The sequence below is a fragment of the Dicentrarchus labrax genome, unplaced genomic scaffold (genome assembly GCF_905237075.1).
Source record: "Dicentrarchus labrax unplaced genomic scaffold, dlabrax2021, whole genome shotgun sequence".
In the NCBI taxonomy this organism is placed as follows: Eukaryota; Metazoa; Chordata; class Actinopteri; family Moronidae; genus Dicentrarchus; species Dicentrarchus labrax.
In genome coordinates, this window is record NW_026136705.1 from 380,332 (window position 1) to 407,417 (window position 27,086).

Genomic DNA, 27,086 nt, shown 5'->3' on the forward strand with positions numbered 1-27,086 from the left:
TTCAGTGTGGGATAAGATCTTAAATTGTTACTGTTGTGAAGTAGAAATCTGACTTGACTTTTCAGGAATCCAACCTTTAATCTTGATGAACCATTTTTGACATTGAACATGCAGATAATTTGGGGGACATACTGATGGTGCAGTACGTAAAAGCCACTAAAAGAAACTTTCATTTTTGGTTGATTTTGGCAGCCCCCTGTGGACAATAGTGATAGTGTTGCTGTAGTGTTGCTGATTCATAAGGATTCAAACAAAGTCGAGGGACTTATTATGCTTTTTTTTTAGTTTCTGTCATATACAATATCTTATGTTGACAAATATATTGTATTTAATAAATGATACAGTGTCAAATAACAAGGTAATCAGTATATTTTTAATCCTATACTTAATCTTTTTTGACTTTTGGAGACTAGCCGACGTCAGCTTGTGATGGATTTCTTTACATGGTCGTCACGCTTACAGGGGCACGCTCGGTCAGTCTAAGTTATCCGACTGCTCTGCCCACGTGTCAAGACCCTTCAAATGCCTGTATGAACGAAGGTATGAATGACAATACATATTTTGTATTTTTTCCTCTGATATTCTGCAGCTTCTTTGCCTCAACTCTTAATAGAATTAACCTGATGGACATTTAATTAATAACAGCTGCTAATGGACTGCAAGCTAGAAGAAAATATTTTACCCCTAAAATATGATCCAGTTTTATCAAAATCAGTGAATGAAGTTGTCAGAAGCTGAACTGAGGGGCTGCATAAGAGGCCAATATAAGATAAATAGGGATGTTTTTAAAGAGTGTGGACTCTCAGACTAAGACAATAGAGCTGTTAATGACCCTAATAGGCCCCCTTTAAGAAAAACTTTATAGAAATAGCCAAGCTTCTCACTGATGGTTGTGTTTGTTTATGTAGGTCATATAGAGACAGTCAGTATGAAACTGAAACTGTTACATAACCAGCTAAAACCTCATTGTAGTACGTTCTATTTTTGATACTTGATTACATTTTAGTTCTAATCATTACATATATTACACATGTATGTCCTCCTCTTCCACCTCCACTGACACTGCCACCAAACTAAGAAGTTTTCTCAACTTGCAGAGAAGCATTCAAGTCTTCAGCTGATCTGAAATCAGTAAAATGGTGCAAAATAAAGCGCCAAAATCATCTACTGAATAGCTTTTAGAATGAGATCTGTTGTTTTAAGTTGTTAAGTTGTTGGCTGTGTGTGCAAACCTGACAAAGTGAGAATCAGTACTGAACTATGTGTTACTGAGGTAAGAGGCCAGAAACTGAGCTAGCATCCTGTCGTGATCTTGAGCTAGCGCTGTGGTTGATGACTCAGTTCCTGAATACTGATACTGAAAGAAATTTACAGGGTAGAAAGACAGAGAGTGTAACAGAGAGAGAGAGAGAGAGAGAGAGAGAGAGACTGAGAGAAAAGGGTGGGTCGAAATGTCGAGAAAAAGAGGGGTGAGAGAGGGAAAGGTTATGGTAGAGAGAAAGAGATTGTTCTAAAGTACCAGAAACATAAAGAGCAGGAGGAAAGATAAAGAGAATGATAAAAACACACTACATGGCCATAATATGTAGGTATATAGTAACATAAACTCCAAAATCATCAACCTGCTACTGCAGCCTTCACTCTTCTGGTTTCGGTATTTCCACCTGATATCAGAACCTGCTGCAGGAATTTCCTCCCATTCAGACACAAGAGCATCAGTGAGGTGATTATGTCTGGCTCACAGTTGGCGCTCCGGTTCATCCCAAAGGTGTTGGATAGGGCTGAGGCCGGAGCTCTGTAACAGCTCCAACTAGAAAAATCTATTTCTTTATGGACCTACGTATATGGACTCCATGTGCACGGGGCATTATGATGCTAAAACTTAAATTATTGAATTCCCCAAACTGATTACAAAAAGAATGCTGTTTTCTAAAATATTATCGTTTGATGCATCAAGGGTGCTAATGGGCCTAGACCATGATTTCTCAAATGATGGGTCGAGATCCAAAAGTGGGTTGAGGAGTGAGAGGTCAAAATTAGTTTTCTTTGAATCGATTTTAAATGCTCTCATGCCTGACTTTTATTTTGATAGATAAGCTTGCACCAATGGCTGTTAATTGTAAACAGCCTGTTTTGTAGGCCTTACTTACTTAGTCAGCAGCATGTAGTTGTTATGTTCATTATTATTAGTAATGTGCTCTGTTGCAGCTATAAAAATATATGAATCTTATCTTGTGTATGATATTGTATATGTGTGTTTACTAGCTATAAGTGAGTGCTTGATGAATGTGTTGATGTGTGTATGCAAGGCATTCAGATCTAACAGCAGCCATGCTGAATGCAGGGATGAAAATATGTGTATATTTTATGTTAAAGAGGTCATGAGCAGTGCCTGAAATGGGCCAGTACTCAGCAGTACTGAGTATCCCCGCACCCACCACTGAAGGTCCGGACCTCAGTATTTTTTCTGAGGAGTATATATCCAATAAAGGACGTAAAATAATTCCTAGAACTACAACAAAGAATTAAGGTTATGTTGTGTGTGGGGTTGTGCTGAATGAGGATACCAGCACTTTTTTTGGTCCAATTCAGGCACTGGTCATGATGATATTGCATATGTTTACTAGCCTATTTGAAAAATAAACTTGATTGTTATGTGTCCACATACCTTTGGCCATATAGTGACAGACAAAAAGAGAGGCAAAAATCAAGTAGCAGGTAGGAGGGGAAGTGATAGAAAGGAGGGGGAGGAAGAGTCAGCGCACAAAGCAGAGCGCTCATACAGAAGAAGTGAGAGTAGAAGCAGAGGAAGAGGCTTGTGGAAAAAGGAACAAAATAAAGAAATAAAAGGAAACTCAACAGCCTCGCCGATGATCCCCGCCATCTTTAAGAACATATTTTGAGAGAGAGAGAGAGAAAAGTAAATTCGTCAGCATGATGAAATTGTGGTGTTGCCTCTGCTTCTTCGGTGAGTTCAGCTCAACTACCAACCTGCTTTCGGCTCAATTTCAAACTTGCTTTTGTAATCATGTGTTGTTTTCCAAAGTGATCCTAAAAAATGGATCTATTGACTCGTAAATAGGAAGTAAATAAGGAACATTTGTGCGCATATCAGGGCTCCCGCGCTCCCTCGCACGCCCAGATTCAGCACTTTCAAGGCTCAAGTTCAGATTGTTTTGACACCATTTGAATCAGACACTGCAGAAGCCTCGTGGCGTCACTCCTGAATCGTGAAGATTCAAGAAGTTCTTGTGAAATCTCTAACCGAGCTGCTTCCACAGCCATCCATTTATTTACTAAAACTTTCACAGCTTTGATTTAGTCTTAAATCTACACTTGAGTGTCATTTGATGACTTTAGGGTTCATTTAAGGACTCAGGAACACTTGCAGTGATATGCAGGAAGTAATATGGAGCTCGCAAATGTTGCAGGATAGGAGAATAATGTAAATAATACATTTTCAGATAGAAATCTACAGCTTGTAATAAATTAAGTGTGCACTGTTTATTCTAAATTAATTAATTCACCTCTGAGCGGGACTTTTCTCATCAGCACAGCTTTTATATTTAAAAAAAAAAAAAGTATATTAAAAATATTTACATTTTTTAGGAATTATTCTGCGCTATTCTACACTAAATGTATAAAATAATGCAGATTTTGCACAATTGATTGACTTAATGTATTCAAAAGGAAACTAAAAACATGTCTTATTACTTTATATTTCAATTTATGGGGGAATCAAGCAATGTCTGATTTGTTAAACCACAGAAAATATGAAACAGTGTGTAGATATTAAGTACTTTGCCTGCTGGTATATATATAATATTTCAAATATGGGACATAGAACATTCATGTATTACATATTAAAATATAAAATAAATCACATGATGTCAATAGAGGATTAAGGTTCAGTTTCCAGATCACCAACATTACAAGCAACCTACAGTACAGAGGTCAAATGTCAGAGGAGACAGTAGATATTAAGTGTGTACATGTGCACCAATCAGCCATAACATTATGACCACCTGGGCACCCTGGTGGTCATAATGTTCTGCAGCCCCACCTCGAAAAACTGTGATGCACTGTGTGTTCTGACACCTTTCTATCAGAACCAGCATTAACTGTTTCAGAATCTGTTGGATCGAACCACACAGGCCAGCCTTTGCACAGGCATCCATTAGCCTTGGCCATCCGTGGCCCTGTCTCTCTAACGTCTACGCTCTCATTTTCACACCAGCGTTTGTTTTGTTTTTTTTTCACACATATGAAAACTTGTTGCAGCAGCAGTTCTGTGAAGTTAAACGGAGACGCAGCAGTCAAGAGATATACTTGTGAACTATAATAGAGTATATGTGCAGTTTCTAGCGCCACATGTTCTCAATTGTTCCGCCTGATTAGACCTGTTCCCATGACTACCTTCCACTCTTATACAGTACATGGAGTTTGGTAGAATTGCATATTAATTTCACTCTCTCTTTCTGTCTCAGTTCTAGCAATTTCTTCTCTTTCCAGAGGAGAAAATAGTACTACTTCTGAAACTCCTAAAGTGGGAAATACAGGTACAGTGACAGACTTGATTAACAAGTGATTTATTGTGGATGTGTTGCAATATTCTGCACTGTACTGCACTGCAGTGGTTCCCAAACTTTACGAAACCAGCAATAGCAGGCTGACTGTGAAGGTCAGCCATTGACAGAATACAGTAATTATTACTGCTAACCTCAAACACTTATATACAAGGAAGTGTTTTTGTGTTACTATGACAACCTAAAACCACAAACTGTCATCACCAGTCTCTGCTGTGCATGTTCGGCAGTGTTTCTGACATTAATTTTTATGTTTTGTTGTATGTTTTTGACACACATGTGCGCTTTAGTTAATGCAAATGGTGCCTTGTTTTTTTATTTAACTCTATTAAAATAAAATAAATAAATCTTAAGGCAGCCTTTGCTTGTTCTTGAGCCACTTCAGGGAACCACTTCTGTACTGTACTATTCTGTTGCATATTGTCATTTCTTGTCCTGTCTTTTCCTCTAGTGTCCTGTCCTGTACTGCCATATACTATCCTGGTCCATACTGTAATATCCTGTACTGTCAAATGCTGTCCTGTCCTGTTCTTTACTGTTGCATGTTGTAATTTATTGTCCAATTCTGTCTTGTCCTGTCCTCTCCTACTCTATATTGTAGGGTCCTGTTCTGTCTGGTAGTGTCCCATCCTGTCTTATACTGTAGTGTCCTATATATTAGTTACCTGTCCTGTACTGTCCTGTCTTGTTGTACATTGTAGGATCTTGTCCCGTCCTGTTATATACTGTAGTGTTCTGTCCTGTTCTATAATGTACGGTTTAATCTGCTATGTTAGTCTGAAGTAATGTTGGCCTGTGCCATGTATTATTTCTCTGGTGCTGTTACATCCAAACCTCTTCTGTGTGTCTCCTCGCACAGATCCCTCTGCCGCTTTACATGAGACGCCACCTCCACATCCGGCGGATGAAACTCAGAGTGAAGCTCTTCTTTCCACGTCGCCCTCCCCTTCTCTTCAGAATCTTACATCATCAGATGTAACAGATCTGCTGCCAAATGCCACTACGGTAACAGCTGCTGCCAACCTGAGACAATTATCTTTGTACCTTTGTAGCATGTGACCATGAGCATCAAACAACTTCTTTGCCTTACGAAACTATAAATCCAGCTTCAAAATGAACGATCATGAATGAAAAAATACTGGTAGCTAATTTCTCATTCTTGAAAAGGCCACACCAAACCACAAGTAACCATTATTTTACATAAAAAACCAAGTTCCAACCAAGGTTCAACCAAGTGAACGTGTTATGACGTCACCCATTGGTTTGTGGAGTACCGTTTTGAAACCTCGCGTTTGGGCCAAGGTTATTTAAATCAGAAACTGTCCGCCAGTCAGTCTTAAAATTCAGTCAGTTTAATTGAGACAGAGAAGATTAGAAAACTAACTAAATGTTGGGATCTAAATGATGTAAAACTTTCAAATTCAAGATGTGATCTCCATCGGATGTCTTTTACAGACTCAAGAAGAGGGTGTTATTCCTTATGATGATGGTAATGACACTGACACAAAGAAGAACGTCAGTGGCAGCCCTGCAGTACAGTCGACAACCACAGTTGCCGGGAAGGACGATGAAAATGGTGTTAAGATGACTCCGTCTATGGCAATGACCATTATCACAACAGACCCAGGTACCACACTGATGTGAATGCAAAAAGCATATATGTGAGTCGTGTGCCTCAGTTTGTCTTCCTGTGTGTCAAACCACAACTATCACGTGCTCATATTCTTGTTAACTGCTCGCCAGCTGCCACACAAACACACACTCAAACCACGCACACTCAAATGTTCAGACACAATGGCAGATATGTCACTTTAGTTCATACAGAGTGCTACCAGGTACACCAACACACATAGCTTTTCTAAATGTTGGATTATTATGATCAGAGCTAAAATGAGCAACTTTTTTGGTATTTGACATCTTTCACGACTACTTTTTGTTGGACACACAATTAACTATATCGGACATATATGTTCACTATATCCTGACATAAGTAACTCTTAATGGCATTTGATTTTCCACTGTGTCTTTTATTCAAAATATTTACTTTTATATATTTTTGGGGCATTTCTTAGATAGTCTTCGATATCTTTATAAACTAGATGAGACAGTATAGTAGATTCTATAATGTTTTTTTCTGCTTTGAAAAGAGAATTAAGCTTTGTTTGGTGTAAGAATCCAATCTTAATGTTAATCAGTGTTTTGTGTGCAAGGGGATTTTTATTGCATGTCATACAACATGTATCTCTGGTGTCTCCTGTCTGTCTATTACCTACAGCCTTAGAGAGCAACTTTTTCCTTTATAGTAATGGTATGGATACAGACACGAAACATGGGGAGAAAGGGGCAACTACACCAGTAGGAAACAAAGCGGGTGCATTGTGGTTGACTGTATGTGTCTTAAACACAATGACAGTGCCAGTCAGTCTGTAATATGTCTGTTTAACATTCATTCATTCATTTAATCTGTTAAGTGATGAGGGTTTGGGAGTTTTATATTACAGTGATATTAGACACCTACATCTGGAGATGTTCTTGGTGCTGTTCTCCACTAGGGGGCAATATTGTATTTTAGTTTGAACTGAATTACTGAGCTGAGTATTGATCAATAACCATCTGCCTGTCTCTTTTAGATGACATTGAAAGCAAGGGTCATTCATCCTGGGGTAAGGATGCTGAACTGTTTTTCTTGTATTATTTATGAGGCCAAACTAGCATGCTCTATTCTATTTTATTTTATTTTATTCTCTATTCTATTCTTGTCATTGTTTTTTAATCTATCTACATATACTTCCTATTAACTGATTATACAAGTGATGCAAATGAGCCCCCAAATACTACTACTACTACTACTACTGCTAACAAAACTGAATTGTCTCTCTCTGCCTCTCTGTCTCCAGCTTATGTGATCCTGGTATTTATTATCCTGGTGATCATTGTTCTGATCATTATTCTCTACATGCTCAGGAAAGTCTCCAGGGTAAGAGCCTGAGATTTAGAGAGATATTTTTTTTGTGTAATTTTCTTTGAAACACATATTTTATACTCATTGGAATATATTAGAGTTAAAGACGTTTACTTATGCTCTTATGTTGCTTTTTTTTGTTATTACTGACTTGCTCTTTTCATTGTTTGTCCAGTCGTACTCGTTTGACCTCCAGCGTCCGGTTCACAGCAACCATCACGATGAACCCACCGGAACCTTTGAGCCCGTCTACCTGGATGACCTGGGTGTGTGTGGTTATATTGAAATTACTGCAACATCACTTTGCATGAGCATATCATGACGTGTGTGCTTTGGTTTGTATCTCAGATCGACCAACCCCTAAAGACCAAGTGACCACCGATGACCTTTCACCTCCTCCAGTAGCCAATGGCACAACTCTACAGTCAGAGGAAAAGGGCTCCAATGGAGACAATGGTACAACATCAGACGCAATTCTTTGTTGTTTAACACTGTGAAGTCAACAGCATTTGACAGCAAACCATGAATTGAAGGCAAGGAGAGATTTGACCAAACCTTTAGATAGCTTTGAATTCAACCACTAGCAGAACTTTAATCCATCAAGAGCTGATGAGTCATGTTAAACCTACTACAAGGAGTTTTTATGGTTATGAAACTAAATATAATACCGATACCTCTATATGTTTCTTGTAGCTGCTTTAATAAATTAGGTCAGATATATAAAGCAAAAAACAAAGGGGTTACTAACATGTGTAGTCCATATAAAAACACAGCCACAAGTTAAAGGTCAAGTGGGTAGGATTCAGTGGCATCTGAATGACAATGAATGACAGTAAAAACGGTTGTAGAGTCAGATTATTTTCACATCTAACTGCAGTGAATTAAAGGTTTATTTTAGCTGGTTCGGTCTAGTATGGTTGTATTTTTCAGTTAAATGAGGAAAGGTAATAGAGGTAATGAGAAAACGAGGTGTTTTTATACACTTTCTTTTCCTTTCTTGACATTTTGTGAGTTTATTTAGTTTGTTAAGGCTATGCAAGCTTGTAGCACATAGTAAACTCACCACTCATCTCCCAGCTCCAAGCTTTTATTTCCAATTCATCAAGTCGATGTCTTTACCCTAACAATGCTGTAGTCAGAAAACACTGCACCTCATCTTACCTTTCTTCTTCTGTGTCTCTTACTCCAGCTACACAGGAACAGCCAGACGCAAATGGTCCTGAGACTACAGTCACCATTGACACCAGTCCCTCACCGGGTGACGAGTTAGCTGACAAGACATCCAGCCCTTTGAGCGACACCGACCTGTTCTTCGACGCTATTGGGGAGGAGCAGCAGAACGAAAACAACAACAACCCATGTAAGATACTTTATACAGAGACAAACACAGAATATTAAAATCATCACATCTTAAAGGGGATCTCTACTGATTTAGTCCTGCCATAAAGCTGCAGGCCTTGCAAAAAATGCAACATGCAATTGCTATAATGTGACTGAATAGTGTCTTTCTTTTTAGTCTGTAAATGCCAGTAAATACTCACATCATTCATGCCCCCAGTTTAGTCATACTTTCTATGATGAGTAAACTGTATTTCATGTGTTGGTTGGTGGAGCCCTTCTTTAAAGGAAAGATGCCTGGAAGGTGGCATGGAAAAAAAAAAAACACCTGTGCACAGATGAATCATTCATGCTCTCAAATGAATAAGTTGCATACAGAAATTAAACACATAGACACATAGATTTAGGATATGCGAAATTCATGTATTTTTACCAATCTTGGTGCTATCTCTAATCAAAAGTGCATTAAACTGCATTGGGTTGTTCTGCATTAGATTTAAAACTTTCTTAAACCTTTAAATGTTAATCAAGCTAATGTTACACAGTGGCATTTGTGCAGCTGATAGCAGCCAGTGTTGATGAAACAACATCCGATCACAACTATTAAAAGACACATGGACACATATAAATGTGACAATGTAATGATATAAATATGAAGATGTTCTTACCTGTAAATTAGCATTTTTGCATGTTGGTATTGCTACTTTTAGGACTTTTTCTACTGGTTAATTAATTGATTTAAAAAAGTTAGAAAGGAAATAATATCTAAAATCTCTTCTCTCTCCTTTCCTCAGCGGTTTGCTCCAGTGACCCGTTTGTGGAAATCAACCTTGATGACCCAGCGTGGTGCGATCAGTTCCTCACCTCTCCTGAAGCTCCTTCTTCAGTCCTCCCCTTCTCTCCTTTCTCCTTCTCCTCCTCCTCCTCTTCTTCTTAACACCTTCACCGGTGACCCCTCAGCTCAACATGGAGGCAACAACAACTGTCTTTAAAATATCTACAAAGATTTAGATCTTTTTATTCCCATTCTGCTCACAGCTGGCGGGGATTACTCTGTAGATATCAGTATACAAGTCTCAACCAACATGCTGTAAATTTGTTGTGGTGCATTCAGACTGCAGCAACAAAACACATTGACAGTATATCCGTAGTTTAAACAATAATCAGTTTAGTTCATCTGAACTAACTGTTAGCTAACTATTCAGTAGTGTCTTCAAATTGAATGAGCAGCCTGCAACTTTTGATGGAGCTATATTATCAGCACTGTTTCTCAAACTACAAAAATATTTTGCAAGCAAGATATTAAATTGATCTGTATGTCTGTGGTCTGACAAAATAATGTTTTAACTGCACAATTATAGAGCCACAGTAACTGTAAATATGTTATCTAGTATAGAAGATGGGCGAGCGAGTTCAGTAGTCTTCAAATTCTGTAAAAAAATATACATTTTAAATCAGAATTATTTTTTTCTTTGTATTATACTAGACACTGAAATGCTTTTAGGACATTTGCATGATTTTCAGTATTTGTTTTCACTGACACTTTTTTTATGAATAGATTTTTTGTAGAAAATAATGAAAGAGAAATAAATAAAAAATATTTTTCACTGCTGTCATTTTGCTTTTTGTAGGAAACATTTTGTACCGTGAGATAAAAATATGTAACTTACTGATTTTGTGGTTCAGTATTCAGTTAAAAAAGTAAAACAAAAAAAAAAAAGTCCAGTTTGTTGCTTTTGTACCTTCAGTAATACTTTACAACATATAGCTGAATATGTACATTTTAAAAGTCTAATATTTCGGGGTCTTATTCTAAAATGGTTACACAGTCAAACAGTGAGAACTGCTTTTTATAAATATATTTAATGAACCGGATAAACAACAATAGAAAGCTTTAAAAATCAATCAATACATCAATTCAAACGACATTAATGACAAGTGACAATTATTCGAGATTGTAAAAATATACACATTTTATTTATTGCAAAAGTGGGAGTTCACTTTATGTTCCTTCTAGATTGCATGTCTGAACAAACAATCTGTTAACCGTTGTAATTTGTTCTTTAACTGCAGGAAATATTCCATCAGCCAATAATATCTGAGGTATTAACAGTATTAACAAACTGAATACAAATGTAAAAACTTCATACCAGTGAGGTGATCCCACACATTCAAGTACTGGTCAACAAAGCCACAGTAACATTTAAAAATGTTACACACACATTATTGACTATTAATATAAAAAAAGCAAATATTCTGTTTTCACATTAGAACGTATACTGACATACAGAGTTACATTGGGGAGCATCACAAGCTTCCCATTAAAACTTCATTGAAAAATGCAAACATTGCTAAAAAGTCCAGTGTGTAACATTTAGGAGGATCTAATGGCACAAATGCGATATAATATTCATAGGTATGTTTTCGTTAGAGTATAATCACCTGAATACAGGAATTGTTGTGTTGTCATTTCCTTAGAATGCAAAATTTTTTAACTACAGACGGCACAGAAAACAGACACAAACGCTGGCTTTATATTGAGGTTTCTCACGGCCACCGTAGTTTCTCCCTCACCCTTTTTAAAGGGAGGGTGAAGCGAGTGAGTTGCAATCTGCTAAATTGAGAGGGTGTACTTACATCTAGGATGGCATGAGTGCGTCTCATTAGATTCTTGACTTTCTTCAGCAGCTAGCCACTGACTATAATGGTCTGTCATGTGTTATGTAGGCAGTGTACATTGGGTTACTCAAAACTGGTTTTCTGAAAACAGAGGTCCAGCTGCCAGCCACTTCAAAGCCAACACTGCAGTGGGAATGCGATGAGAAGAGAGGTGAGATTCTTCTTTGAGCAGCATCAGTCCGTGTACTGAGTTGTGGAGCAGACGAGTCTAGATTGGTACAGCTCAGTACCATCAGTCTGGACTTGATCTGTATTATTGACAGAATTAAGAATTGTCACATACAAATCCAAACACACATAAAACAGTTGCATTCAAAAATGGACAGCGAACATACCTTTTTTCATTGTTGATTTGTTTTGTTTACTACTACTACTACTACTACTACAACAACTGGTACTCCTACTACCCCTAACGCTATTGCAACTACTACTGCTATAGATGTTAGATATCCATTTGGGCCCACTGGTGGCTGTGTTGTACCTGTTGGAAGAAACACATTTTATATCTCATACATCAACTCAGCAGAGGTGGACCACCACAGCAAGAACTTTTACACCAATTCACCAAATGTAGAAAATTAGAACAATTGAACCAAATTCCAAATATGGCAATGCAAAACAATAAATAAAATCCTCATCAGGTGTTTTTGCAGCAGTCAGCAAGCAGTCACAGAGGGTGCTGAGCTGCCTGACTTAAAAACAAACTATTTTTTATCCACTGAATAAAAATAAATACTATTTCACAGTGTATTCATATTTAGCTATCCAGCCTTTTTATGAAAAGTTATGAAACACAAACGTGTGGAATTAAATTGAATTAACTTATTTAAATTTGTCCTTATTGAAACTGTACACATGTCCAGCTCCAGGCAGCACTAATTTCAGTGTCAAAGTTGCATTGTTGATATGGTACAGTACTTAACGTGATACATTTTCTTAGATTACACGCTACAGAAATACATTTTGTTTTTATTATAACAAACTGGACTAATAACTGGACTGGATATTTCTACATTGTTAGATATTCACCAGGTTGGCTCACCTTCAGCAGCTGCAGGTCCAGATGTTGGTGTGGGGAGGGGCCACTCCAAGGTAAAACATCCTATGGGGGAAATCTGTGTGTTAACATTTACGTGTTTCCTTTGAATTAAAGAATTTAATGAAATGAAGCTAATCAGAAAATTTCAAGACAACTTACCAGAGTCTAGGATTTCATCTCTTTTATCAAAATATTTGCATGTGTAGTTTCCCACATCATCATTACGGAAATCTGACAGCATAATCTTCATTATGTCTTCGCTTATGTTATAAGTAACTCGCCCCTCAAACTGCTGATCTTCTTGGTCACTGAAACGTGTGCTCAGAAGAACCTTGTTGGTATCGGAATGGAAAATGCAATCACATTTGGGTTCGGACTTGTCGGATATGTTGCCAATGTCCACCATTATTTCCATGAGACCGTTGTTTAGATCGGTGGTCACTTTCATAAAAGATGCCACTGTAAAGGAAAGAGAGGGAGAAAACAATGTCGTACGTGCTTTTGCTAAAGCATTTAATTCAAAACTATATGTCCTTTTTTTTGTTTTGTTTTCTTGACACACAAACAACAAATAAGTAGCTCTTTCCACATGCCAACTGCACACAGATGTATAAAAGTATTATTGTCCAGAGTCTTTGGCATCTATTTTCTTTTGTAGCATGCTCTAAGTAAATGCAATGTATTTTTAGCAAACAACATACCAAGAAACATTCATGGTGGCTTCAAATTAAGATCATAATCTGGAATTGTAAACTAACCAGAGGCACAGGAATGTAAGATTATGATCAGGATTCTCCAACTCATCACCTGTGAGAGGAAACAGAGATGAAGAGTCATGTGAAAACGTATGGAGCTATTTGTGTGGCTAATCATTGATTATTTTCTTTAAATATGGGAGAATCTAGAAGCCTTTACCAAAAACACTAGTTCTGAACCGTAAACATCCCAAAAGTCCTTTTACTTCAACAGCTTCCTCCATCTCCTCCGGCAGGGTGACTGAGGATGTCTCAGGGTCTCCTCAGCCAGTCGTACCCATAACTTATTGCTCTCTGTTGATACCAAAGTCTTTTTAAATCTATGACATGGAACAGGATTGACTTACAAACTATTGGTGATGTCACAAATCATGCTCGTAGGCTCCGCCCCTTAAGATCAGATTTCTAAGGAGCACAGAAAATACAGAAACTATCCAATTTCAGCGGCATGAATGTGAAAACGTCCTTCTGGTGTCAAACTCTGCACGTACCTCATTCTGCACAGGGATGATCAAACATCCAACTGTAGGAACAAGAAGAACAACTTTTTTTTTAGGAGGGGGACTTCAAATAAACCTGCAGAGACATGTGCAGTATGTACTAGGATAGGCTGCAGCCTTTTTAAATGATAACTTAAAAAGATGTCAGAACAATGACAGCATTGCTAGTTGTACCGATAAGGACTTTTGTTGTTGTTGTTGTTGTTATTAAAATAAGTTCAATGACAACACCCCCCTCTTTCTCTGCCTTGCTTCACCAATGTGCCCTTATCTGCACCCTTGATTTATCCACTCTCTCTATCTTTTTACTTAGTTCTACATTTTCCTGTCCTTGTTCCACAATCCTCCAGCCCTCGACTTCTGAATGAACGGAGGTCTGCCAAAACACAGCGAGGAGGCCCGAGGCTCCAGCGTACTGTCACTTTTTTATGTTGGGTTCAATGATTCTTGAGCGACACTGAAACTCAGCTGATTGACTTTACTGCTTTTCTCTCTACGCTCCTCTGCTCTCCAGCAAAAACTGCATTCCACAACGACGGGCCCTACTTGGTCTTTGATTGGCTGGTTGGCTGATGATGAGATGAGGAATGTAGTTTTTTGGCTTTTAATGCCAAGTCTACATTGTATGTATGCATCCCTGCTAGAACCTCTGTGCTCTGAGCAGTCTCGCAACACTGACATACTCAGTTTCACAATCCTAACAGCTTTACAATACTAACGTGCTGATGTTTAGCAGGTTTAATGTTAACTTCTTCACTATAATAGTTCAGCATGCTGTCATTTGCTGATTTGCACCAAACAGAACGTACAGCTTAGGCTGAAGTGAATGACTCGAAGAGGAAGTCTAAGCCTAAATTCGGGCGCAAAGTCTACAATCAGTACGAAACTCTTATTGACGTTACACAAATAATACCAACAATTGATAAAAAAAATTTTTTTGGGTAAACTAAAATTGTACTTACAGTTGTATCCAAACCTGAACAAGGAGGTAACCTTTCTTTTTACTTTCTGTCTTTACATATTTATACTGTACCAAGCAACGCCCATATCTGACGAAAAGACACATGACAAGGAAGAGCAAAAACTGGAAAACCTGAATAGGACTCCTATTGATAAAGATTAGGTAATCCAAGGTGAGGGCAGCTTGTTTAAACATGCACATACATACACATACAACTATGTATGTATGCTGTATGAATTCTGTTCACAATGCTACTACTCTCAGTTCATGTTTCATCTTGCTACTGAGCTGCTGATTGAACATGCCCACCTTCCTCCAGTCCCTTTAAACATACATTGACTGTCAGCTGGCACAGCTGTATATTAGCTATATATTTTCCATTTCAATGTTGCAAATCATTTCAAGGAAAGATAGATAATATATATATATTCAAAGTATTTTTGGGGACCACGTCTCAAGCACTTCTTAGTTCATGTGCGAGAAATCGGTTGAAACACATCTTAGCATAATATAAAATAAAATAAAATAAAATATATATAAAAAAGTAGAATAACGTAAACCTGTATATATCTGTACATCTGCAATGTTTCTGAATTATTGTGCAAAAAAAGAGTTGTGTTTGACAGGTTAAGGGTCTCAGTCAGCGGAGGTAGGACGTACTGATGGCTCCCAAACATTTCCCACAGGCATCAGGTTGGATTACTCAATATGTATCATTACATACATATGTATAAAGGTATACCTAACAAAAGGTATAAAGCTATGATACTGTGACTGATATGTGTTTTTTAACATCATTTGTAAGATTGTTTTTAATTTTTTTAAAGAATATTTTTATATTGTTGTTACAATTGTTCCTTTTTATTGTTTAATCTCCTTCTTATGGCCTCTTTATTGGTCCTGTTGTGATGTGTATCACTTATGGTGGTGGTATGTGTGTTGTCTTGCTTGAACTTGATAGTTTGTTTTTCATATTTACTTGACAACTTGCACATAACAACAGTTCAGTGCTACCCGCATGGCTACATACCACATGTGGCAGACGGGGCTCCTGCACATGCTCCTTACTACTGTGGCATGCTGGGTAATGGAGTCCTTAACCTAGTGTACTCATAACATCACAGTATGGTTATTATATTAAAGGCTATACAGGCCGATGAGCCACACTGACTCTTTGAATATGTGTTAGCGTTTCTACTGTACTGGCAGTTATTCTTCATATTCTGTCTGCTGTGACCTGTCTGGACCGGTCTCTCGCTCAAAGATCACCAACTTTCACACGCCATGGTGAAGAGAACAAAAAGGTCCAAAATTCAGCAACCAATACATAGATCAGTGTTTCTGTGTGTGTCAGGGCATGTTTTCACCTTTCCTTTCCCAACGCTGTTTGACATTGTGTGCAACTCACTTTTAACTTTAAAGACACAGAATATATAATATAATATATAATAATATATAATTATATATATATATATATATATATATATATATATATATATATATATATAAAAATATATATATATAAAATAACTACATAATGATGATAAAAGATGGTTTTTAATTGCACATTCTGACAGCGTTGATGCTTTTACTCTCTTATTCCAACACTGCAGCTCAGAATAACATGAGGCAACTTTATGATGATAATTAAAAATAAAAAAATTAATCCCCCTCTTTTTCTTTTGGAATTAAAATAGCTAAAATATTATAACAATAATAATAGGAACGACAGCCATCAAATAATATTAGTTGAGTAAAAAGAATATTATTTCCCTCTGAAATGTAGCGTTGAAGAGGTAAAACAGAACATGAAGATACTAAAAGTTATCCTTTAGTAGCAAAACCTTGATTTGTCCAACTTGGATGCCCCTATGATAGTTAAAACATGATAAAATACCCTCCAGTAGAGAAACATAATGCAGTGCTGACTGAGTCTGCTGGTTGTGATGCACATGTCGGCACGATGGTATTGTTTGAAGATAGATAATGAAAAATGTGAAGCCATCCTTTAAGAAAAGGACTCAGCTAGAGCAGTGGAAGCTTCATGCAGGCAAACAAAGCTTACAGAGCAGTAAGAACATAAGCACATGGAAGCAAAGTCCAACTTCTACAGGTTTAATAAATATAATATAATATAATGAAAGGGTATAAACAAACATAATTATAATGACAAACCATATTCATAAAGTGCTACACACTGTCAGAAATAATTCAAAAGCAGAAATAACAAAAACATGTAGTTCATACAAAAATACAAACTTCATACACAAGCCCCACCTTTACAAACATTTCCACTTTATGCTAATTCAATGCTCTTAAAAAGGCAGTTTTTCCTTACCCCTGTCGCCAAGTGCTTGCTCATGGTGGTACTGTTGGGTCTCTGTAATTAATGTTATAAGGAGTTCGGTCTAGACCTGCTCTATTTGAAAAGTGTCCTGAGATAACTTCTGTTATGAATTGGCGCTATACAAATAAAATGAATTGAATTGAAAATGCTGTTTTTGCATGCAGTGTAAATGTGTTATTTTTGCCTATTGGAATATTTCTGCATACTGTAACACTGAAACAGTATCGGAACTGCAGAAATTGGGACTCTGTTGGATTCAATGAGCCAAACTGTATTCATGTGTGATGATGTTTGTCCCCATAGAAGTCATTTCATTGATATCATTTCTTTAAACTTGATGACCTAATGTGACGTCTATGATAATGATAATACAGCCTCATCAAATTGTACAGCCACAAACTACAGGCCGAGGCAAAAGGGTGGATGGCATTTCTACCATATTTCAGTGGAGAGACTGTAGGCTACACCGAGGTAGAAAGTAGTTGACATGAAAAAGTTCTCTAGTGTCCACCTGGTTCGAAACTCATTTTGGCAAAACTGGTCTAACTTTATTTTTCATTATAAGACTATAACTAAGGCTGAGTCCTTATTGCAGCAGTCATAGGTTCGACCTCTGACTTGTGCTGTGTGTCATCCCCTCTCTCCCTCCTCTCTCTCCCCTCTTTCCTGTCACAACAAAAGTAAAATAAAATATTTAAAAAACAAAAGAAAACAAAACAACGTTGCTTCATTCTTGCAGTCTGGACCCAGATTGTATCCAATGAAGTCAGCCGTGCAGCAAAATGTCCATTCACATCTGTGGCAGTTTGGGATCGGGGGTGTCACTTGTTTAGCTGAATAAGCTCAAGTCAAATCTGCTTCTCTTACTTCTTCTCTTGACCTTCATTCAAGTTCCACCATCTCCATCTGTATGATTCACATGAGGCAACTATGAGTGCAGATTAAGGATTTACACATACAAATTAAAGTACACACAGATTTTCCATTAAAACGGATGTAAAGGTAAAGTAGAAATACCTTGGATAGGCTACAGCTACAATAAATATAGGAAGTAAGAATGAGAAAATTGCAACTTCCCAACCGCGTCCATCTCTGGATCCCAGCTTTGGACCTCTTCGTAGGTGTTTTGCACCTGCATGAAAATAATGCACACGAGTTTGTATCAGCCGCATTATCTAAATGACAAAAATACTGCTGTTTACTCTCTTGATAAAAAATATATACAATTATAAAACAGATCGCTCAGATTATGGGATCTGATTGGTTCTTAATTGTAGCATGTATATAACAGCTATGACATCTTTAGTCAGTGATATATTCACAACATATCACCGACTCTCCTGAGCTACTGTAATGTAAAGTAATGTCGTCTTCTCATAGGATGTTGCAACTAGTAACCTGCAATAAAGTGCTGGGCAGATGCAGCCTTATGAAACTTTGCTGCTTTCTTTCTGTTTGTGACGAAACAAGAGCAAGAAATGACAGAAAGTGGTCATGTGATGGTTTGCAAAAAACATGACATGACGCATGAAACACCATAACCAGAAATCGATCTATTTTGGCGTACTTTAAAAACATGGGGACACAGTAGCCATTTCATTTAGACCATTTTTTGAAACTTAGCGTGACTGGTGACCTCTAGGGCAATCACAACAAGTCACACAAGAATCCCACACTTTGTTTTCCTTAAGAAATGAAAATAAATAGGAAATCTTACACCATTCTTCATGAAACAGTAAAACCACAAACTAGAGTCCGAGGGCATTCAGAGGATAGATGGAGAAACTGTATGCTGAGACCAAAAGGTAGTTGACATGAAACAGTTCATTAGCGTGTTACATCATCTTCAAGCTGAACGTCCGCCCACTTTGAAACTCATTCTGGCACTACATGTATTACTTTTAAATGGGTAACCCTGGCAACAGTTCACCTGTGTGAGTGGAGGTCTCAGCCTTTACCTACCTTTATGAATTTCCGGTCTGGTCTTCACGGTGGTTATATTCAAAACAAATGTTTCTGTGGGGGAAATTTCTATTAGTATTTCAATAGTAAATAATTCATCGCTGTTTTTACCTTTTAATCAAAGAACAATACAATTTCTACTGTCAGTTTACCTTTTGCCATGGTCTTGCCAAAAGCTGTGGTTAGTTTACACCAGTAATTTCCAGCGTCATCAGTGGTGACTGTGGACAGATTAAGTTTGATCTGACCTTCTCTGAGGGCGTCTTTGTCACATTGCACCCGTCCTACAAACTGTTCATGCAGAGATTCTGGGACCTCGACACCGTTTCGGATACGGAATATAACCTTATTAACCACTGACTGGAAAACACAAATCAGGTTGGTGCGAGACATATTTGTTCTGATCTGACTGTCCCATGTAATTGTGACATTATCGTTCTTTGCTGCGTGATAGAAGGTTGAAGCCCGCCTCGCATCGACCACCACTGTAGAGGAGAGAGATGAAGATAAACAATCACAAGGAATGATCAAAAGGGGAAAGAGAGAGACACAAGAGACACTCTGTACAAATATACGTGTAATAAAGAACATTACGTTTGATCTGATCCCCACAAAGAGAGAAATGTAGTTAAAAAATGTAAAATGAAACTAACCGCAGACACTGGTGATCAACACAGCCCAGCGGAGCATCTTCACCCTAAGAGTTTGATTGGAACAAGAAGATTTAGATTTCATTAGCACAGAACAGATCAGGTCACTTTGATCCCAAATGTATGATTGTAAAGTTTGCTGACTATTAAAAGATATAAGTTAAAAAGTCACATCTTGGTGTAATGTCTCTACCAGTTATTCTACCAATGACAGTTTCTTTCATGCAACAGTATTAAATCTTTCATCAGACAGTGAGCTCATTAGACTTTTTGTTAATGCCACATGACATGTATGTGACATGTTACCGCTGACATGTTTTAATCTGAAAGCAAGGGAGAAAAATAGGAAACGAGAGTTAGTGAACTATTTTAAATTTCAATTCTGCATATTGTAAAATTTCATAGACTTCCATTGTACTGTTCTTTTCACAATTCTTGAAAAAGCAAGAAAAAGGACAAGATAAGATACACAACTCACTGGAGTAACTATATATATATTTTTAGGTATTAAATTAATTGTTACCATCCATTCACATTAAACGGTCACACTGAAGGAATAATCAGCTTTTTTATACTATAATGAAATTCTTACTTGAAAAAACACCGATATCCAACTCTGTGTTGATCATAGAATGTCAATATTTAATATGTAGATTATATTTACATTGCAAATACCACTGCTGATAAACACAATAAAACACAAGACTCTAAGCAAACTAAAAGGAATTTGTTTTTACTTACTTTTGAGACGAAACAAGGTGAAAATTGATCAACGCAGTTCTCAGAAATGGAGGAAGTATGCATCTATTTATACTCATGACACCAAACAGAAGGAGTTTGAAACATACCGCCTATTACCACTGAGGTTCTTTATTTACCAATGTGCCCTTATCTGCACCCTTGATTTACCCACTCTCTCCGTCTTTGGGTGCTGGTTCCACCGTCCCCCAGCCCTCGACTTTTAAATGAACGGAGGTCTGAAACTCAGCTGATCGACTTCACTGCTTTTTATCTCTACGCTCCTCTGCTCTCCTTCCTTATCTTTCTGGTTGAAGGCAAAAACTGCTTTTAATGCCAAAACTACATTCGTCAAATGTTAGGCCTCATTAACAAAACAGTTCAGCCCTGCTAGCAGCTATGCTAACAGTCGCACAAAGTCTACAATCAGTACGAAACTCTTATTGACGTTACACAAATAATACCAACAATTGATAAAAAAATATTTTTTGGGTAAACTAAAATTGTACTTACAGTTGTATCCAAACCTGAACCTGAACAAGGAGGTAACCTTTCCTTTTACTTTCTGTCTTTACTTTATTTATACTGTACCAAGCAACGCCCATATCTGAAGAAAAGACACATGACAGGGAAGATCAAATGCAAACCTGAATAGGACTCTTACTGATAAAGATTAGGTAGTCCAAGGTGAGGGCAGCTTGTTTAAATATGCACATACATACACATACAACTATGTATGTATGCTGTATGAATTCTGTTCACAATGCTACTACTCTCAGTTCATGTTTCATCTTGCTACTGAGCTGCTGATTGAACATGCCCACCTTCCTCCAGTCCCTTAAACATACATTGACTGTCAGCTGGCACAGCTGTATATTAGCTATATATTTTCCATTTCAATGTTGCAAATCATTTCAAGGAAAGATAGATAATTTATATATTTATATATTTATTTATATATATAAATTCAAAGTATTTTTGGGGGCCACTTCTCAAGCACTTCTTAGTTCATGTGCGAGAAATCGGTTGAAACACATCTTAGCATAATATAAAATAAAATAAAATAAAATATATATACAAAAGTAGAATAAGGTAAACCTGTATATATCTGTACATCTGCAATGTTTCTGAATTATTGTGCAAAAAAGAGTTGTGTTTGACAGGTTAAGGGTCTCAGTCAGCGGAGGTAGGACGTACTGATGGCTCCCAAACACTTCCCACAGGCATCAGGTTGGATTACTCAATATGTATCATTACATACATATGTATAAAGGTATACCTAACAAAAGGTATAAAGCTATGATACTGTAACTGATATGTGTTTTTTAACATCATTTGTAACATTGTTTTTCATTTTTTTAAAGAATATTTTTATATTGTTGTTACAATTGTTCCTTTTTATTGTTTAATCTCCTTCTTATGGCCTCTTTATTGGTCCTGTTGTGATGTATATCACTTATGGTGGTGGTATGTGTGTTGTTTTGCTTGAACTTGATAGCTGGTTTTTCATATTTACTTGACAACTTGCACATAACAACAGTTCAGTGCTACCCGCATGGCTACATACCACATGCGGCAGACTGGGCTCCTGCACATGCTCCTTACTACTGTGGCATGCTGGGTAATGGAGTCCTTAACCTAGTGTACTCATAACATCACAGTATGGTTATTATATTAAAGGCTATACAGGCCGATGAGCCACACTGACTCTTTGAATATGTGTTAGCGTTTCTACTGTACTGGCAGTTATTCTTCATATTCTGTCTGCTGTGACCTGTCTGGACCGGTCTCTCGCTCAAAGATCACCAACTTTCACACGACATGGTGAAGAGAACAAAAAGGTCCAAAATTCAGCAACACAAGAAGTACATAGATCAGTGTTTCTGTGTGTGTCAGGGCATGTTTTCACCTTTCCTTTCCCAACGCTGTTTGACATTGTGTGCAACTCATTTAAACTTTAAAGGCACAGAATAAATAATGATCTCTTAAGACTATTTTGTAAGATATACATATATATATATATATATATAAATAATAGTATATATATAAAATAACTACATAATGATGATAAAAGATAGTTTTAATTGCACATTCTGACAGCGTTGATGCTTTTACTCTCTTATTCCAACACTGCAGCTCAGAATAACATGAGGCAATTTTATGATGATAATTGGAAATTGAGAGAATTAATCCACTCACTGTTCATTTGGAATTATAATAGCTATAATATTATATTAATAATAATAGGAACGACAGCCATCAAATAATATTAGTTGAGTAAAAAGAATATTATTTCCCTCTGAAATGCAGCGTTGAAGAGGTAAAACAGAACATAAACATACTAAAAGTTATCCTTTAGTAGCAAAACCTTGATTTGTCCAACTTGGATGCCCCTATGATAGTTAAAACATGATAAAATACCCTCCAGTAGAGAAACATAATGCAGTGCTGACTGAGTCTGCTGGTTGTGATGCAAATGTCAGCACGATGGTATTGTTCGAAGATAGTTTTGAAAAATCTGAAGGCATATTTCAAGAAAAGGACTCGAGGAGTAGAAGCTTCAAGCAGGCAAACAAAGCTTACAGAGCAGTAAGAACATAAGCACATGGAAGTAAAGTCCAATTTCTACAGGTTTAATAAATATATTATAATATAATGAATGGGTCCAAACTGTCAAAATTAGAATGACAAACCATATTATAAAGTGCTACACATTGTCAGAAATAATGGCAAAAGCAGAAATAACAAAAACATGTAGTTAATACAAAAAATACAAACACAAGCCCCACTTTTACAAACATTTCCACTTTATGCTAATTCAATGCTCTTAAAAAGGCAGTTTTTCCTTACCCCTGTCGCCAAGTGCTTGCTCATGGTGGTACTGTTGGGTCTCTGTAATTAATGTTATAAGGAGTTCGGTCTAGACCTGCTCTATTTGAAAAGGTCCTGAGATAACTTCTGTTATGAATTGGCGCTATACAAATAAAATGAATTGAATTGAAAATGCTGTTTTTGCATGCAGTGTAAATGTGTTATTTTTGCCTATTGGAATATTTCTGCATACTGTAACGCTGCAACAGTATTGGAACTGCAGAAATTGGGACTCTTGTGGATTTGTGATGATGTTTGTCCCCATAGGAGTCATTTCATTGAGATCATTTCTTTAAACTTGATGAATTATTGTGACCTCTACGATAATCACAGCCTCATCAAACTGTACAAGTAGAGAGGAGAGGTGAGGTTCTTCTTTGAGCAGCATCAGACCTTGTCCTGAGCTGTGGGCAAAGACGAGTCATCTCTCTTCAATCAGACTTCTTCTTCCATTTCCAGTTTCAGATTCAGACGTCTCTATTTCAATTATGGACATCATAATTATTCCCCGGCTGGGCTCGACTTCTATTATTGACAAAATTAAGAATTGTCACATACAAATCCAAACACACATAAAACAGTTACATTAAAAAATGGACAGCTAACATACCTTCTACATGTCGATTTCTCCAGCAGAGTTGATTGTTTTTTTTTACATAAACTAGTCTTGCTACTACTAATCCTAATAATCCTAATAGTACAACTACCGGAACTCCAATCAAATACCATGTTTGACCCACTGGTGGCTGTGTTGTACCTGTTGGAAGAAACACATTTTCTATATGATATCTCATACATCAACTCAGCAGAGGTGGACCACCACAGCAAGAACTTTTACACCAATTCACCAAATGTAGAAAATTAGAACAACTGAACAATATTCTGTATTATAAATAAATATGGCAATGCGCAACAATAAATAAAATGCATCCTCATCAGGATGTTTTTGCAGCAGTCAGCAAGCAGTCACAGACGCTGCTGAGCTGCCTGACTTAAAAACAAACAATTTTTCCATTTATCCACCGAATAAAAACAAATACTATTTCACAGTGTATTCATATTTAGTTTTATTAGAATAGAATTTAATTGTATTAACTTATTGCATATTTGATATGTTACAGTAGTTAGCGTGATATATTTTCATAGCTGACATGCTACAGAAATACATTTTGTTTTTATTATAACTAATGACTGGACTGGATACATTATTTCTGCATTGTTAGATACGCATGAAACACCATAACCCAAAATCTATCTTTTTTAGCATACTTTAAAAACATGGGGACACAGTAGCCATTTCATTTAGACCATTTTTTGAAACTTGGCGTGACTGGTGACCTCTAGGGTAATCACAACAAGTCACACAAGAATCCCACACTTAGTTTTCCTTAAGAAATGAAAATAAATAGGAAATCTTACACCATTCTTCATGAAACAGTAAAACCACAAACTAGAGTCCGAGGGCATTCAGAGGATAGATGGAGAAACTGTATGCTGAGACCAAAAGGTAGTTGACATGAAACAGTTCATTAGCGCGTTACATCATCTTCAAGCTGAACATCCGCCCACTTTGAAACTCATTCTGGCACCACATGTATTACTTTTAAATGGGTAACCATGGCAACAGTTCACCTGTGTGAGTGGAGGTCTCAGCCTTTACCTACCTTTATGAGTTTCCGGTCTGGTCTTCACGGTGGTTATATTCAAAACAAATGTTTCTGTGGGGGAAATTTCTATTAGTATTTCAATAGTAAATAAGTCATCGCTGTTTTTACCTTTTAATCAAAGAACAATACAATTTCTACTGTCAGTTTACCGTTTGCCATGGTCTTGCCAAAAGCTGTGGTTAGTTTACACCAATAATTTCCAGCGTCATCAGTGGTGACTGTGGACAGATTTAGTTTGATCTGACCTTCTCTGAGGGCGTCTTTGTCACATTGCACCCGTCTTACAAACTGTTCATGCAGAGATTCTGGGACCTCGACACCGTTTCGGATACGGAATATAACCTTATTAACCACTGACTGGAAAACACAAATCAGGTTGGTGCGAGACATATTTGTTCTGATCTGACTGTCCCATGTAATTGTGATGTTATTATTCTTTGTTTCGTGATAGAAGGTTGAAGCCCGCCTCGCATCGACCACCCCTGTAGAGGAGAGAGATGAAGATAAACAATCGCAAGGAATGATCAAAAGGGGAAAGAGAGAGACACAAGAGACACTCTGTACAAATATACGTGTAATAAAGAACATTACGTTTAATCTGATCCCCACAAAGAGAGAAATGTAGTTAAAAAATGTAAAATGAAACTAACCGCAGACACTGGTGATCAACACAGCCCAGCGGAGCATCTTCACCCTAAGAGTTTGATTGGAACAAGAAGATTTAGATTTCATTAACACAGAACAGATCAGGTCACTTTGATCCCAAATGTATGATTGTAAAGTTTGCTGACTATTAAAAGATATAAGTTAAAAAGTCACATCTTGGTGTAATGTCTCTACCAGTTATTCTACCAATGACAGTTTCTTTCATGCAACAGTATTAAATCTTTCATCAGACAGTGAGCTCATTACATGTTAATGCCTCATGACTAGCATGTGACATGTTACTGCTGGCATGTTTTAATCTGAGAGCAAGGGTGAAAAATAGGAAATGCTACTTCCACAGAAACGAGAGTTAGTAAACTATTTTAAATTTCGTAAAATATTGTAAAATTTCATAGACTTCCATTGTACTGTTCTTTTCACAATTCTTGAAAAAGCAAGAAAAAGGACAAGATAAGATACACAACTCACTGGAGTAACTTTATATATATATTTTAGGTTTAGGTTTAGCTATCACACCATAATTATTTATTACCATCCATTCACATAAACGGTCACACTGAAGGAATAATCAGCTTTTTTATACTATAATGAAATTCTTACTTTAAAAAACACCGATATCCAACTCTGTGTTGATGTCAATATTTAATTAGATGTAGATTAATGTAGATTTGCAAATACCACTGCTGATAAACACAATAAAACACAAGACATGTTAGCAAACTAAATTTATATATTTTTTTAAATTTGAACTTACTTTTGAGATGAAACAAGGTGAAAATTGATCGACGCAGTTCTTTGAAATGGAGGAAGTATGCACCTATTTAACTCTTGACACCAACTGAGGAGGAGTTTGAAACATACCGCCTATTACCACTGAGTTGTTTTTTTTTTCACTGCTTAAAACCCTTAAAGACAAAAAAAAAAATACACTTTCAGTCTCACCAGCAGATTCTACGAGGCAGTAATAACATCCACCAAACTCTTTAAAGCCAGTATACATTGTTTTATATACTGTCGGAAATTTGACCTGCTTATTGTCCAACCCTCCAGCTTCGATATAAATGAAAAAATGTATTTGCCACCTGACTTTTACCAAACAATTTATCTTGATGAGCGGGGACGTGCAGAGGATGTTAGAGTGGCAGGGGCCCTTTATTTTCATTTTATATTGATATTGAAGTGGATTAGGAATTGCTTTGGCTTTGGGTGTGAAACCTTGACAGGAGTTCAGGACAGCACAACTGCAGTTGCAATGTCTTTGCCAGCCGTGTAATATAGTGGTGAAGGAGAACCTCATTAGGCGCATGTGTAGACGGTGTACATGAGGTGAGAGTTCATCTAGGCTCAAGCAGAGAAAAGGAACCA

General features: G+C 37.1%; 2 protein-coding genes and 1 long non-coding RNA gene across 13 annotated transcripts; 1 reads left to right on the top strand and 2 right to left on the bottom strand.

The window, feature by feature from the left end:
• Nucleotides 1-2,756: 2,756 nt before the first annotated feature.
• On the top strand, nt 2,757-10,493 carry LOC127364439 (uncharacterized). 2 transcript variants are annotated; one of them, XM_051401985.1, is made up of 10 exons: nt 2,757-2,968; nt 4,488-4,559; nt 5,446-5,561; nt 6,042-6,213; nt 7,217-7,249; nt 7,484-7,563; nt 7,724-7,814; nt 7,897-8,004; nt 8,738-8,908; nt 9,681-10,493. In XM_051401985.1, the coding sequence occupies exons 1-10, from the start codon at nt 2,935-2,937 to the stop codon at nt 9,821-9,823; spliced, it is 1,020 nt and encodes a 339-aa protein (XP_051257945.1). In that variant the 5' UTR covers nt 2,757-2,934; the 3' UTR covers nt 9,824-10,493. The 2 variants fall into 2 exon arrangements, with proteins under 2 accessions (XP_051257945.1, XP_051257944.1); XM_051401984.1 differs by having other exon boundaries at nt 2,758-2,968; nt 5,446-5,591.
• A 240-nt stretch (nt 10,494-10,733) lies between these two features.
• Nucleotides 10,734-14,906, bottom strand: LOC127363571 (uncharacterized). 2 transcript variants are annotated; one of them, XR_007884902.1, is made up of 8 exons: nt 14,822-14,906; nt 13,851-13,882; nt 13,520-13,653; nt 13,363-13,411; nt 12,764-13,063; nt 12,608-12,667; nt 11,901-12,046; nt 10,734-11,813 (listed from the first exon to the last, which is right to left on the bottom strand). It is a non-coding gene; the product is annotated as an uncharacterized LOC127363571 (long non-coding RNA). The 2 variants fall into 2 exon arrangements; XR_007884903.1 differs by having other exon boundaries at nt 13,520-13,679; nt 14,822-14,837.
• A 2,167-nt stretch (nt 14,907-17,073) lies between these two features.
• On the bottom strand, nt 17,074-26,590 carry LOC127363556 (uncharacterized). 9 transcript variants are annotated; one of them, XM_051400198.1, is made up of 6 exons: nt 26,476-26,569; nt 25,706-25,749; nt 19,282-19,614; nt 19,130-19,183; nt 18,185-18,299; nt 17,074-18,073 (listed from the first exon to the last, which is right to left on the bottom strand). In XM_051400198.1, exons 2-6 carry the CDS (start codon nt 25,740-25,742, stop codon nt 18,031-18,033), a joined length of 582 nt encoding a protein of 193 aa, XP_051256158.1. In that variant the 5' UTR covers nt 25,743-25,749; nt 26,476-26,569; the 3' UTR covers nt 17,074-18,030. The 9 variants fall into 9 exon arrangements, with proteins under 9 accessions (XP_051256158.1, XP_051256159.1, XP_051256156.1 ...); XM_051400199.1 differs by lacking the exon at nt 25,706-25,749 and adding an exon at nt 19,783-19,826 and having other exon boundaries at nt 26,476-26,566; XM_051400196.1 differs by lacking the exon at nt 26,476-26,569 and adding an exon at nt 25,368-25,537 and having other exon boundaries at nt 19,282-19,444; nt 25,706-26,322.
• Nucleotides 26,591-27,086: the final 496 nt, after the last annotated feature.

Coding starts and splice junctions, on each gene's coding strand:
- LOC127364439 (XM_051401984.1), top strand. CDS start 2,935: ATGATGAAATTGTGGTGTTGCCTCTGCTTCTTCG. Junction 2,969..4,487: donor GTGTTGCCTCTGCTTCTTCG/GTGAGTTCAGCT, acceptor TTTCTGTCTCAG/TTCTAGCAATTTCTTCTCTT. Junction 7,815..7,896: donor CGTCTACCTGGATGACCTGG/GTGTGTGTGGTT, acceptor TTTGTATCTCAG/ATCGACCAACCCCTAAAGAC.
- LOC127363556 (XM_051400190.1), bottom strand. CDS start 25,787: ATGAAATCTAAATCTTCTTGTTCCAATCAAACTCTTAGGGTGAAGATG. Junction 25,538..25,705: donor GTTGATCACCAGTGTCTGCG/GTTAGTTTCATT, acceptor TCTCCTCTACAG/GGGTGGTCGATGCGAGGCGG. Junction 23,914..23,998: donor GAGAAATCGACATGTAGAAG/GTATGTTAGCTG, acceptor TGTCAATAATAG/AAGTCGAGCCCAGCCGGGGA.